This window comes from Equus quagga, chromosome 13 (genome assembly GCF_021613505.1).
Source record: "Equus quagga isolate Etosha38 chromosome 13, UCLA_HA_Equagga_1.0, whole genome shotgun sequence".
NCBI classification, from domain to species: domain Eukaryota; kingdom Metazoa; phylum Chordata; class Mammalia; order Perissodactyla; family Equidae; genus Equus; species Equus quagga.
The window spans coordinates 37,624,316-37,637,949 of NC_060279.1; the positions used below are offsets into that span (position 1 = coordinate 37,624,316).

The window sequence follows — 13,634 nt, forward strand, 5'->3', positions numbered from 1 at the left end:
GGGCTCTGAAATAAGCCTACCTACCTCTTGCTGAAATCTCTGCCTTTTTACTTGGAGTATTAGTAATTCTCTCAGAGCTTTAAGACCTTAGATAATGGGTTAATTCTGAAATAAGTAAATAAATTTGAAAAATCTTGAAGAAATAGCACAGAGAAATTGTAGAGAGAGGAAGGTAGTCACGCCCTGTAGATTCTTTCCTCCCCTTTGGTCCTTACTCTGCTGGGTCCATTCTGGTTGCAGCTCTAATGGTTAAGCACTTGGATAATTGTACATAGTAGTCTCCCCTGCTGCCATCAGTGCCTCTTTTTTCTTTAGGCACCTATAATGTGTCCTGAACCTGCAGAAATCCCTTCTAGCCTGAGAGGTCAACCTGTACCCTCTAGTCTAGCTTTCATAGCCCTTTTGTGCTGCCCAAAGCCTAAATTTACCGTAGTGATTAAAGGCTACCCAAGCTAGTTTTTCTAGTGCCTTGCGTGAACCCTGTTCACTAAATTTAATGATTCCCTGAACATAGTTTTGCCACCTCCTTGACTCCTCATGGTTCTTCCTGCTGTCAGACTCCTAGATTCAGCCAAATTCTGTTTTCCCCCTGTAAAGCAGTATTTTGGGGGTGGGGAGGTTTGAATGCCTGACTACTCAAACCCTTTGTACTCAGCCAAGACTTGATTTTATTTTCTCATTGGGCCTCAGAGTTGACACCTCAGAGGATAGAAGAAATACTTTTTTTCTCAAGAAAAATGTAAGTTTGAGGAAACTTGAGTTCATTCTAGAATAGCCATTTGGGGGAAAAATGAAATTGAGTCCTGAACTTCATTCATTACAGCAAAATTAATTCTAGGCAGATTTAAAGGTTTAAATATAAGAAAGTGAAACCATATGAGTACTGGAAGAAAACATGAGACTTAGGGGCTAGCCAGGTGGCACAGCAGTTAAGTTTGCGTGCTCAGCTTTGGTGGCCTGGGGTTCGCAGGTTTGGATCCCTGTCACAGAACTACGCACCACTTACCAAGCCATGCTGTGGCAGGCATCCCACATACAGAAAATGGGAGAGGGGTAAGGATGTTTGCTCAGGGCCAATCTTCCTCAAAAAAAGCAAACAAAAACGTGAGACTTAAAAATATAGAGCTGGCTCTGTGGCTGAGTGGTTAAATTCACGCACTCCGCTGCGGCAGCCCAGGCTTGGGATCCTGGGCACGGACATGGCACCACTCGTCAGGCTACGTTGAGGCAGCGTCCACATCCCACAACTAGAAGGACCTGCAACTAAGATATACAACTGTGTACAGGGGGCTTTGGGGAGATAAAGCAGAAAAAAAAAAAAAGATTGGCATCAGTTGTTAGCCCAGGTGCCAATCCTTAAAAAAAAAAAAAATGCTTAGCAGAGTGGGGGAAAAAAATAAATGTAAGTACATAAGAAATTTGCAAGGCAAACAAAAAAACAAAGGGGGAGGGAAGATGTTTGCAACAATACAAGAGTTAATTTCCTTAAAGCACTTTTAGAACTTAGCAGTTAAGAAGATAGGGCCTATAGAAAAAGAGGCAAAGGGTATAAATAGCTCTGGATAAGCAAAAATAAATGACTGTAGAACATGAAGAAATGCTTAGCCCTATTCATAGGGAAATGCAAATTGGTAAACACTCAAGCTTCTGGGGAAATTGGGCCGTCAGACATGTGGTGTGAGTGTCAATTGATAAACATCATAGAGGACAATTTGACCTGGATATAATCCTCTGAATTTGGTTACAAATATATACGAAATGCTATACATACAGGGGTATTCCTTTCAGCATTGTTTGCCATAACAAAGTGTTGGAAACTATCAAACTTCTGGAGAAATATATCCATGGAACATCCTCCTGCAATGAAATACTTAGTGGAGAATTAATTAATACAAGTGCATCAATACAGAACAGCCTTCAATATATAAGTGAAAAAGCAAACTGCAGAACAATGTTTGGATGCTGCTGTATGGTATTATGTGTATGTATATCTACGTGTTACGTGTATTATGTAATATGTGTATATTACATGTGTTCTTGAGTATGCATAGAATATCTTTGGAAGGACACATAAGAAACTGGTAATAGTAGTTGTCTCAGGGAAGGACCCAGGTTGCTGGGAAATAGGGGTGTCGACAAAAATAATCCATAACCAATCTATAAATGAAAATTTGGGAGACTTTATTCTGAGCTGAAATCTGAGGACCGTGGCCTGGGGCCTTTCTTCCTGAAGGAAGAAAGGGCACCGAAGAAGTGGGGTGCACAGAGTGGTTATATACCCCCAAAGAGGATGTTTCACATAGGATTGAAATGTCCCTTTTACAATAGTCGCGAGACTGCTCTGTTGGCACAGCAATTGATGGAAATAGCAGGTAGGTCTGCTGTCTCAGTGAACACAGCAGGGTGGCAGGCTGCTGTCTAGAGCTAGGTGGTCAAAGGTGAGCACAGCAATCAGTTCCTAGCCTAAGGAAAGATGCTTATCCTTAAGGAAATGCCAGTGTGGGGGGAAGTTGCACCTTTATCTCAAGGGCCTTTGTTCTTGCCATAGGAAATGTTTTAAAGCAGATATACAATGCATGCTCAACAGCCACAGTCAGGCCCTTTTGGAAAAAACAAAGTAAGGCCGAATTAGGTTTATACCAAATGGCTTCCTCATATACTCTAATGTATCCTATTGCTTGCCATTTTTGTTTGTCAGAGGTGATACCCTTTGGTGCTTTATGAATTTTGTACCATATGCATTTATTATGAGTCAAAATAATTTTAAGATTAAGCAGGGGCCGACCCGGTGGTGCAGCGGTTAAGTGCGCACGTTCTGCTTCGGCGGCCCGGGGTTTGCCAGTTTGGATCCCGAGTGCGGACATGGCACCGCTTGACAAGCCATGCTGTGATAGGCATCCCACATATAGAGTAGAGGAAGATTGGCATGGATGTTAGCTCAGGGCCGGTCTTCCTCAGCAAAAAAGAGAAGGATTGGCAGCAGATGTTAGCTCAGGGCTAATCTTCCTCAAAAAAAGAGAAAGATTAAGCAAAAAAACCCAAGAACAACAAAATGCATTCCTTCTGCCAGGCATGAGCTCCCTTTTTTGACATGTATATATTGCTCTCATATCTTATGTTCTGTCTTATCTTTTCTCCACAATACAATTGTGAGCTCTTCCAGGACAAGAACCTGCATACCTGGGGGCTCAATAAATATTAAAAATAGACAAAAAGAACCCTGTCGGGTGCACCATCTCCCCCACGGAATTCCTTCAAATTCCTCTCTCTGCCTTCCCTACCACAGAGTCATTTTATTGGGATCCCATTTGGATCTTGAATCCAGATACAATGCCCAGTTACAGGTAACTGTTCCATGGGGCCAGTTGAGTAGAAGAGGTTGGGAGTATGTCCGCGTATCTATCTAGTCTGTGATGTCTTGCTTGCCAGCTCCTTTGGAGATGCCCAACTCCTAATCTTTTCTGATTTTATTCTCACTCAAGCCTAAATCTGAGTTAAGGGAGGAGGTCTCTTTAAGAACTGGTGTGATGGCCCCGCCCTTTAAAGGGATCAGCTGAATCAGTGAGTCACATGACTCCAGTGTCTTCCGCCCTCTGAAGTTGGCGCTGCATGTGTGGCTGTGAGGAGCCCCGCTGGGGTTGGGGGCATTGTGCCCCCAGCCCCATGCTCCTCCTGAGTGTACTTCTATCTGCAGCCCCGTTCGGCCTGCTGGGGGAAGAGACCCGCCAGGTGAGAGGCTAAAGCAATAGAAGTTTCAGGAAATGTTACCCTTAAAGGGTGGTTAGAATCTAGGGTAGCCAATGGGTGGGGGGCGGGGTGGATGCCTAGAGAGGACTTCTTCAGTCGGGGTGGGGAGCAGTCACGGGTCACGGGACAGGATTGTGGAGTGGGGCAAGTGTGAGGACTTCTTGTCTTCCGGTGAAGTCTGGACCCTGACTCAGCCTGAGTGATCCAGATCCAGGCAAGCGTTGGATTTTTCCTTCCTCTCAGCCCTGTGCCCTGATTTCTCCTCCAAGGTCAGGGTGGTTCTGGCTCTACCCACCTCTCCTCCACCCCGCACTCTGCTCCTTACACCGGGATTCCCTTAGCTCCCACACAGATCCTCTTGCCCCCAGGGTCTCACCCTTTCCCCAGCATGTCCCAAGCCCCCTGCCGCCCCCCCGCCCCCGCAAGCTTCTTTCCCCTGTGTCTCTCCCTGATCCTCTTCCCTCGGCCCTCCACTACTTCATGTTCTAGGTATCTCTGGAGGTCATCCCTGACTGGCTGGACCCCCCCCAAAACCTGCTTCATGTTCGGGCAGTGGGTACCAACTCCACGCTGCACTATGTATGGAGCAGCCTGGGGCCTCCAGCAGTGCTGCTGGTGGCCACCAACACCCCCTACAGCACCCTGAGTGTCAACTGGAGCCGCCTGCTCTCCCCTAAGCCTGATGGAGGCCTGATGGTGCTCCCAAAGGACAGCATCCAGTTTTCTTCTGCCCTTGTCTTTACCAGGGTGAGGACATTAGGGGAGAACCAGGGGGAAGAGTGCAGAGGAGAGGGTTCATCCAAATTGGAGGAACTGAAGACTGGGGGTGGGTGAAGCAGAGGCAGGTATGAGAGCCTGGGGGTGGGGCCAGTGAGGAGGGGATGGTGATTCAGGAGAAAGCTGGACCCTGACCAGCCCAGTCCCACTCCACCCCTACCTGCCAGCTGTTTGAGTTTGACAGCACCAACACATCCGATGGAGCAGCAAAGCCTCCAGGAAAACCATATCCCCCATATTCCTTGGCCAAGTTCTCCTGGAACAACATCAGTGACTCACTGGATCCTGCCACCATGAGTGCTACATTTCAAGGTCGCCCGATTCATGACCCCACCAAGGCTTTTGCCAATGGCAGCTTGTCCTTCAGGGTAAGGATGTGGGGAATCAGAACTCAAAAGGCTGGTTTATGAGGGTGGGAGCTAATGATGGGGGTGGCCTCCACGCAGAAGCATCCACCTGCTTCCCACTCCTCCCATGCCTCCTCCATCCTAGGTGCAGGCCTTCTCCAGATCCGGCCGGCCAGCCCAACCCCCTCGCCTTCTGCACACAGCGGACACCTGCCAGCTAGAGGTGGCCCTGGTTGGGGCCTCTCCTCAGGGAAACCGCTCCCTATTTGGGCTGGAGGTAGCCACCCTGGGCCAGGGCCCTGACTGCCCCTCAGTGCAGGAGCAGCACTCCATTGATGATGAATACACACCTGCTGTCTTCCAGGTCAGGCTTCCAGTGGAGAAGCAGATGGGTGGGGGAATGTAGGTGGACCCCATTAGAACCTCAGAGAATCATTCAACCGTTTAGCACTTAGCACCACTTTATTCAGCTCCTTTAAGTGCTGGGCCCTGTGCTAATGAATTTGGCCTGGTCTTGGCCCTCAGTGGAAAAGACAGAAGGCAGTTCAGTGTGACTAGTGCTCTGATAGGTAGAATCTGAAAGGGCCTGGGGACTCAGAGCAGGGAGCTGAGTACCAGCTTGCAGAGTGTCAGGGCTGAAAAAGGACTCAGTGCTTATCTAGTCCAACTCCCCTTTCTACAGAGGAGAGATTGAAGCCCTGGTGCAGATAGCCTGTGAGTTCTAGAAGCAGGCCTGGGACTCAGGACAACTAGCGACAGATGGAGGCTGGGAAAGGGTAGGGGAAAAGAGGGGTCGGGCACAGGATGGTCCTCCTCACCCTGCCTGTTTGCCTTTCTCCCCAGTTGCACCAGCTGTTATGGGGCTCCGTCCCAACAGGCTTCGTGCAGTGGCGACCAGTGGCTTTCTCCCAGAAGCAGGGGAGCCGGGAATCAGCCCTGCCCTGCCAAGCTTCCCCTCTTTACCCCTCCTTGGCATACCTTCTCCCCCAGTCACCCATTGTCCGAGCCTTCTTTGGGTCCCAGAACAACTTCTGTGCCTTCAATCTGACATTTGGGGCTTCCACAGGCCCTGGCTACTGGGACCAACACTACCTCAGCTGGTGAGTTAGGGCCTGGGCAAAGGGTCTGGGAGGTTGAAGTGGAGGAGGGCCTCTCAGCCTCCCCTCCTAAGCCTGCTTACCTTTCTTTCTCACTCTGCTTGCTCTAGGTCAATGCTCCTGGGTGTGGGCACCCCTCCAGTAGATGCCTTGTCCCCACTAGTCCTAGGCATCATGGCGGTGGCCCTGGGTGCTCCAGGGCTCATGCTGCTGGCAGGAGGCCTGTTTCTGCTGCTGGGCCACAAGCGGTACTCAGAATACCAGCCCATAAATTGAGACCCACTCTCTAGAGGGAAGGACATTACTGGACCTGCCTTGCTGGCCTGAAGGTTTGAGGGTCAATGTTCCCGGCCCGCTGCTCCCTTCTTGCTTTTCTGCAGAACCTCAGAGACCAGCCTCAACTTCCTGGGGACCCCCAGGTGGAGCTTCCTTCACACTCTGGGGAGGGATGAGGGACAGGGTGAGTGCTGGAGGAAGGGTCCTCCTGGGATTGCCCCCCTACCCCTCCTTTCCCCATTTGCCTCGAATGGGACTCAGAGGCCTAAATAAGAGGCCTTCTGACTGGTTGGCTGCCCTGGAGAGCATGAAATAGATTTATTTTTTCCACAGGGCTGGTCTCTCAGTGTGTGAGTGTTGTTGGGCTGGTTTGGGGCTGGTTCCAGGGAATGAGAGGGCTAAGAGGTGGGCATGGAAGGCCCCATTTCCTCACCAGGCCTAGTTCCATCCCTTGCCATGGGACGAGGCTCTTGCAACCACTCTCCATCATATAGCGCGGGGAGGTTTCTCGTGCAGTCTGAATCAAACAAGGAAGGGACACTTGAGACTGGGGGCAAACATGAAGAAAGAGATGCGGAAGACTGTGGTAGTCATTTATTGTTACACACACACTCACACTCACACGGAGTTCACATCAGCCACTATGCCTCCCAACCACCCAGCCACCACATGCAAGGACGCGTGCACACGCACACACACACACACACACCCCTCTTGGGAGGCAGGTTTCCCTTTGGCTCCTCTTCCCATGGGAGAGGCGTGACTTCTGGGCAGTTTGGAGGTGGGAAGTTACAGGGGCCTAAATCGGTTGGAAGGGAGGAGGCAGCAGCTCTGGGCTGGGGCAGCTGTAACCATCTTGACTGAGGCTAAAGGGCCTATGAAGGCCAGTCATGGAGGGCCCTAAACCCTAGACCCCAGCAAGTTTTTCACCAAGTGTGAAAGTTCTATTTGATCTGATGCCCAGCCTCTGTCTTTAGGCATGGGCAATCTTTCCAGTCTCCTTGAGGCCCTCTGCTTAGACAACCAGCACAGAAATGGTCAGAGTTTTGGCTGTGGCTCTGCCTGCTGCCTCATAGGAGGCTGGAGAGTGGAGCAGATTCCAGCAGAGGTGGGCGCTACTAGTAGCGCGGGGGGCGTTGGGGGGGGGGGCGGTGCTGCTCAGGAAGGAACCACGTCTCTGCTGGTCCTGGTCCTGTGCCCTCAGCATCCTTAAGGGACATGGCTGCCCACCCCTTTCCCTTTAAGAATACGGCCTAAGTCCCTCCCTCACAACTATCCTGGCCTCCAAAGGTCAAGGGCAGCGCCGACTAAGGGAAAGCAGGGGACAGTCCAGGTTCTGATTGGATCGGGCGGACCCCTGTTGGAAAGTAGCGAGGTCTGTCCCACCGAGTTCCCGGGCTGGGGGCAAGAGGGTGGAGCGGAGCGGCTCAGCCCCAGGGGCGGGGCCTGTAGTCCGAGGCCGAGCGGGCGTGGTCGGGGTAGTCCAGGCGGCTCTCGGCCGCAGTGAGCATGCGCTCGGGCTCCACCACGAACATGTAGTAGAGGTTCCACATCAGCATGGACAGCAGGGGCAGGAACGTCAGGCCGTAGCCAAAGCCTCGAAAGGAGCGGCCCACAGCGAAGGTCAGCCAGTATATCAGCCTGCCGGGACAAGAAGGTCGGGCTACCCTTGAGGGAAACACGGCAGCTAACAGGCAATAGGCTGATGGCGGGGAAAACAGATAGCGAGGGAGGCAGATGGGACTGGTGGGTACAACCCATACTTCTGAAAACAGCGGGTGCTCCTGCCATTACGATGCGTCAGGCGCGGTGCTAATGACTTTAGGGGCACTATTTAATTTAGACCTTCCCACATCTCTGTAAGGTGAGTATATTATTACCCTCTTTTGTGTACTTTTCAAATTTTAATTAAAAGTTTTGTTTTGCCTTTTTTTTTTTTTGAGGAAGATTAGCCCTGAGCTAACTGCTGCCAATCTTCCTCTTTTTGCTGAGGAAGACTGGCCCTGAGCTAACATCCATGCCAATCTTCCTCCACTTTATATGTGGGACACCTACCACAGCCTGGCATAACAAGCAGTGCCATGTCTGCACCCGCGATCTGAACTGGCGAACCCTGGGCCAAGAAGTGGAACGTGTGAACTTAACCGCTGCGCCACCAGGCTGGCCCCAAATTAAAAATTTTCGAGTAGGCATTATACACTCACATGGTTCAAAATTCAAAGGTACCAATGAGTATAGCAAAATGTCTTCCGCCTTTACTGATTCTCAGCCACCCTCTTCTCTTCCCTCACCCCCACCTCCACTCCACTCCCACCCCAGGCATCCAGTATTATGGTTTCTTGTGCATCAAGTGATACTTTATGCATATTTGAGCAAAAAAGATTTATGTTTTCCTTTTCTCCCTTTTGGGAAGTATGGCAGCATACTATATAGACTGTTCTGCATGTTGATTTTTTTCCCCCGCCTAATATATCTTGGAGATTGTTGTATCTGAGTACATAAACAGCCTCCTCATTCTTTTACAGCTGTAGTACATTCCATTGTATTTATTGCCCCTTTTACAGGTGAAGAAACTAAGATTCCAAAGGGATTAAGTAAGACTGGTCCAAGGTCACACGTCCGGGAAACAGTAAAACTGTGATTTGAACCTGAGCCTATTCATCACCCCCTCTCCTGCCATTTTAGAGGGGTAGAGGGAAAGAAGAGAGTTAAGAAGCCAGCTTCAACAGGGCTCGAAGCCCAGAGGGAAGGATCAGCCACAATCAAATTTCCCCTCATGGAAGATCCATTTAAAATATAGACCTCACCCCCCCACCCCCCGACAATGGGGGGAGTGCAGCAGCTTCCTTTTAATATATGAAGGACTGCTTTCTACAAGATGGACAGGCCTCTACTTTTTAGCCGTGAAATAGAGGGAAGAGTAACCAGTGCTTCTCTACTGCTCCAGGAGGCGGCAGGCATAGTAATAATGACAGTTCACATTTAGCAGCCCCTTTACCAGTACCAGACTACTGTAAGCATTCTACATGAATTGACTCATTTGATCCTCACAACAACTCCATTTTCTAGATGATAAAACTGAGGCACAAAATGCTGAAGTAACTTGCCCATGGTAGAGAAGAAAGGACGCTGGATGAGAGAGGGAAGGGACCTGGATTCTAGTCCGCCACTGCTGCTCACTGACCTGAGCAACTCTTTTTCCCCCAGTCTGTTGTGATTTCCTCTCTGTAAAATGGGGAAGATAGACCACACAATCACTGAGTCTTCCTTAGCTCCCTGATGATTCTTGCTGCTTAAGCCAACATCTGTCCGAGACTAGCATTCCCCGGGAGGGAGATGGGCAGCTGAGTTACATGAGCAGGAACATATTTATCTTGGAAAACATCTACTGGGAGAAAATGCAGGGCTGCATGATGGTCAGGAGGCTGGTGGGACAGATGACCACAAGACTACAATCAGAAGCGACAGGAAGACAGATTTTAGCTCAATAGGAAGAATGTTTTTGTGGTTTAAAGCTACCTAGAATCCTTTATCGAAAGTAACAAAAGGAAATGTATTAGGGAAAAAATGGAAAGACCTGCATTTGGCTTCAGAAACTCAAAGGTGCCTTCTGGGTTAAGAGTAGTTCACTTAAAAACACTCCTGGGGCCGGCCTGGTGGCGCAGCGGTTAAGTGTGCACGTTCTGCTTTGGTGGCCTGGGGTTCGCAGGTTCGTATCCCGGGTGCGGACATGGCACCGCTTGGCAAGCCATGCTGTGGTAGATGTCTCATGTATAAAGCAGAGGAAGATGGGCATGGATGTTAGCTCAGGGCCAGTCTTCCTCAGTGAAAAGAGGAGGATTGGTAGCAGTTAGCTCAGAGCTAATCTTCCTCAAAAAAAAAAAGGAGAAAAAAAACTCCTAAGGATTTCTAGTGACTGTAAATTCTAAATGAAAGGAGAGTAATGAGGCTGCCACAAGAGCTAATGTGGCCTTGGTTTGTATGAACAGAAAGACAATACCCTTGACCAGGTTCCCCCGCACCATTGACAAGCAGGAGAATTTCCTTCCTAGAGGAATCAACCCAGGACAGTAAAGGGACCAGGACCACTTAGGAAAGTAAACACTAGAGGAGCAGTGTGTTGGAGTTGGGGGAATTGAGAGCTGTTGTCAAATATCTGAATTTGTCCTAGGCAATTCCAGAGGTCAGAGTCAGGGCAGCAGTTTTTAGCATGATATACAGAACTTTCTAATAGGACCTTTGAAAAATGAAACAGACTGCCTTATAAAGAATTGAGCACCTGGTCACAGGAGGTGTTCAACTAGAGGCCAATGGCCACCTGATGAGAGTGCCACAGAGCAGTGGCTGCAATGGGTGGAGGTTGGTCTACGTGCACCTGAAAGCCCTTCCAGTTCTAGGTTGGTAGATGTGTCTCTGAAATCAACTTCCTTTGGGAAGACATAGGAGCTGATCACCTGCTACCAGGTGAGGTAAGGTGCAAGGGAGAAAATAGATTCAGCTCTCCAGGGCGCACATTTAGGTTGGTGCAGAATCCAGAAAATTCCTTGTTCCTGGCTCTCCAGACATTCAGATGCCTGGGTCCCTCTAGCACCACCACCTCCCCTGTGCCCCACCCCCAGCCCCAACTCACCGGGAGATGGCAAAGAGACCAGTGAGCAGAGGAAGCAGTTTGAGGGTCTCTTGGGGCAGGTAGGTGGAAAGGACGGCCAGATTGAAGAAGTAGAGGATGAAGAGCTGGACCGACTGGGCCACGTATTGCCGGTGGATCTCTACCTCCCGCCGTGGCTCCCCAAAGGGCCGTAGGGCAGAAAAGCACAACAGGCTCAGCCCGTACACCAGGAGCCCTGGGTGGGGTTGGAGAACACATAAGTCAGAAGAGGAACAGTAGGCAGGAAGCTGGGGGCAGGGTTTGTAGTGGAGAGCTCACGGGCATGCACCCTACACAGTGGGGCTGAGGTGGTCCTGGGAGGAGATGGGTGCACAGGGTGGCAGGGTGTGGGAGGCCCTAAGGGGGCCAGGCCAAGTGAAGGGAAACTCTCCTGCTCCCCAAGCCAGGCAAACCCTGCCCTCAAGTCCAGTTCCTAGATACCCCCTTCCTTCTCACAGGGCCCAGGCTCACCCAGTATGATGGGGAAGGTGGCAAAGACCCCGCAGCGGAGCGTGTAGACGAGGCGGGAACTCATGGTAGGCAGCCGTGGGGCATCGAAGGGCAGGAAGGCATATGCCCCATAGAGCAGGCAGGGGAAGAGGATGAGGGCAGCTCCCACTGAGGCCACGGCCCTCAGCCCCTCTCGGCCCCCACAGCTCCCACAGCCCCCACAGGAGCGGCCAGGCGGCCTCACCACTGCCTCAGCCCACTTGCGCTCTGAGGGCTCAGGGTGGGTGGCCCGGGGGGGCAGGAAGGTCTGGTGGCGCTCACCCTCGCCCGCCTCACAGCACACAACAAGGTCCTCCTGGGGCCGCCGCTCAATGCACTGTAGGTCGATGGGCACAAAGGCCCGGGCTGCCTTCTCAGGAAGCAGGCTGGCATCATCTTCAGGCAACTCCTCTAGCTTGGTGGGTGGCTCTGACTCAAGGGGCTCAGGCTCAATGTCCCGCCAGCCAGGGGGATCTGGGAATGGGGCACTGGGCTGGGGGCCAGTCCCCCAGGGCAAGGTGGCAGCCTCACTTACTGTGCTATCTAGACCATCCTCAGTCCCCTCTCCGGCTGTGGGAGACCCAGCTGAAGACCCTAGTCCAGAGGACTCAGCTCCGGGGGACTCAGCCCCGCCTTCCCCTTCTGGCTGCCCGCCATTGGGGATCAAGACCTGGGGTGGGCTCTTCTCTGGGGCCTCGGGCCCCTTCACTTCCAGCAGGGGCAGGGTCTCAGGTTCTGTCATCCTGGGGCCTCACTTCTGGGGGCTACCGTGAGGTCATGTCACCCTGGAGAGAGCAGAGGAAAGCTCTGTCAGAAGCTCCTGTCCTCTGGCCCTTGGGTTGGGTTGCTAGAACTGGAACGCTCCAGGGCAGCTGGTCTCATGGGCTTTAGCCCCTTCTGGGACCTTGGGGAGAACATGGTATGGAGGAAGGTGTTGAAACAGAGGGAGGTGGGAGGGAAGTGAGCAGCTGAAATGGAGGCACCCTTTCGACATCAAATGCCATCCAGCAGAAAGGGTGAGTCAAGGGGCACAGTCCCTGGCAGCTGTGGCTTCAGCCGCCCCCACCCACGCCTTCTATCCCCCTCCACCAAAACCCCTGGGGTCATCATGGCCACCCTAATTCAGGAACGGGAAGAAGAGGAGGTGTTTAGAATTTTGCCAAGAGCTTCCTTCCCACTAAGGATCTTCTTGTGGACAGAGAAGCTGCCCCCTTCACCTTCAAACCTCCCGTTCTCCCTGCAGATCCCTTCTTGGGACTCTCCTGGCAAATGATACCAGTGATTTGCCAACAGATCTGTCCCAAGGAGCTGGCAGTTGCAGTGCACCTTATTCTTTTCTTCTCCCACCTGAGTACTTAGTCAGTTTCCAAACTCCTCACTAGCCCACCTTGCCCATCCCCGGAGGGCCTGGGTCTGTCCAATTTGACTTCTAGGTCTAATCATGGCTGTTTCCCATGCCTTGTCTCGTGTCTTTCTCCCCTCCCTCCCATCCTCCATCTCACTGCTTCTGGATGGGGTTGATTCCCCTCCCTCTACCATCTCAAGGTCCTCCTACCTCTTGCCATTTGGACCCATGACACCCTCTTAGTTTCCATCTGGAGAGAGGCAGAGGGTCCCCAGTGTCCGGGAAGGAGCTGCTCAGCTCCCTGCTGGCTCTGCAAGTATTCCTCTCAGTGTCCCTCCCTTTACCTGTGTCTCCAAACCTGTCTGACCAGAGCAGGTGGGGCCCAGATTAAAGGGGCAGGCTCCGCCCTGCTGAATCGGCCGACAGAAAAAGCATAAGGGCAGGACATCATCCTTTCTGAAAGGGGGGTGCAGCTGGGCATAGAGGTAAGTGTGTGTTCTAGGCACATGGGATGTGTAGGAGCTCCCAGCTCAGGAAAGCAGAGGGGGAAGAGTGGGTCTGTGGATCAAAGGATGCTTGGCATAGGTTAGGATACCCAGAAAAGAGGTGGAATTTCTACACTTAGTCGTTCAATATTTATTGAACATCTATTATTAGCCAGGCTCTCTTCTAGGCACACAGGAGAGAACAAGATGACAGGCAAGGTGTCTGCCCTTAAGGAGCTTGTTCTATTGGGGTAACATGATAAAGAAGCCTAGCAACTAAATCAATAAGACAATTTCAGTAGGGAAAAACCTCTTTGCCAAGGTGACATTTGAGCTGAGACCTGATGGGAAATCAGGAGTATGAGTGTTCTAGGCAGAGGAACAGCAAGTGAAAGGCCAACGAGTGGGAAAGCCTTAGGCTGT

At 51.3% G+C, this 13,634-nt stretch overlaps 2 protein-coding genes across 5 annotated transcripts; one reads left to right on the top strand and one right to left on the bottom strand.

Moving 5' to 3' along the window:
• The first annotated feature begins 3,587 nt into the window (after positions 1-3,587).
• GLMP (glycosylated lysosomal membrane protein) lies at positions 3,588-6,576 on the top strand. Its single transcript, XM_046682588.1, has 6 exons — positions 3,588-3,729; positions 4,237-4,494; positions 4,692-4,892; positions 5,017-5,235; positions 5,715-5,971; positions 6,079-6,576. The coding sequence occupies exons 1-6, from the start codon at positions 3,610-3,612 to the stop codon at positions 6,242-6,244; spliced, it is 1,221 nt and encodes a 406-aa protein (XP_046538544.1). The 5' UTR covers positions 3,588-3,609; the 3' UTR covers positions 6,245-6,576.
• Positions 6,577-6,823: 247 nt separating this feature from the next.
• Positions 6,824-13,077, bottom strand: TMEM79 (transmembrane protein 79). Of its 4 annotated transcripts, XM_046682592.1 has the most exons (5): positions 12,937-13,077; positions 11,364-12,166; positions 10,875-11,088; positions 9,429-9,469; positions 7,800-7,885 (listed from the first exon to the last, which is right to left on the bottom strand). In XM_046682592.1, exons 2-5 carry the CDS (start codon positions 12,121-12,123, stop codon positions 7,881-7,883), a joined length of 1,020 nt encoding a protein of 339 aa, XP_046538548.1. In that variant the 5' UTR covers positions 12,124-12,166; positions 12,937-13,077; the 3' UTR covers positions 7,800-7,880. The 4 variants fall into 4 exon arrangements, with proteins under 4 accessions (XP_046538545.1, XP_046538548.1, XP_046538549.1 ...); XM_046682589.1 differs by lacking the exon at positions 9,429-9,469 and having other exon boundaries at positions 6,824-7,885; positions 12,937-13,074; XM_046682593.1 differs by lacking the exons at positions 7,800-7,885; positions 9,429-9,469 and adding an exon at positions 9,476-9,629.
• Positions 13,078-13,634: the final 557 nt, after the last annotated feature.

What these genes read in the sequence shown, in the direction of transcription:
- GLMP (XM_046682588.1), top strand. Translation starts at nt 3,610, where the DNA reads ATGTGTGGCTGTGAGGAGCCCCGCTGGGGTTGGGGGCATTGTGCCCCC. An exon ending in ACACACCTGCTGTCTTCCAG is followed by an intron (nt 5,236 to 5,714) that starts GTCAGGCTTCCA and finishes CTTTCTCCCCAG; the next exon opens with TTGCACCAGCTGTTATGGGG. An exon ending in GACCAACACTACCTCAGCTG is followed by an intron (nt 5,972 to 6,078) that starts GTGAGTTAGGGC and finishes TGCTTGCTCTAG; the next exon opens with GTCAATGCTCCTGGGTGTGG.
- TMEM79 (XM_046682589.1), bottom strand. Translation starts at nt 12,123, where the DNA reads ATGACAGAACCTGAGACCCTGCCCCTGCTGGAAGTGAAGGGGCCCGAG. An exon ending in CACCTTCCCCATCATACTGG is followed by an intron (nt 11,089 to 11,363) that starts GTGAGCCTGGGC and finishes AACCCCACCCAG; the next exon opens with GGCTCCTGGTGTACGGGCTG. An exon ending in GGTCTCTTTGCCATCTCCCG is followed by an intron (nt 7,886 to 10,874) that starts GTGAGTTGGGGC and finishes TTGTCCCGGCAG; the next exon opens with GCTGATATACTGGCTGACCT.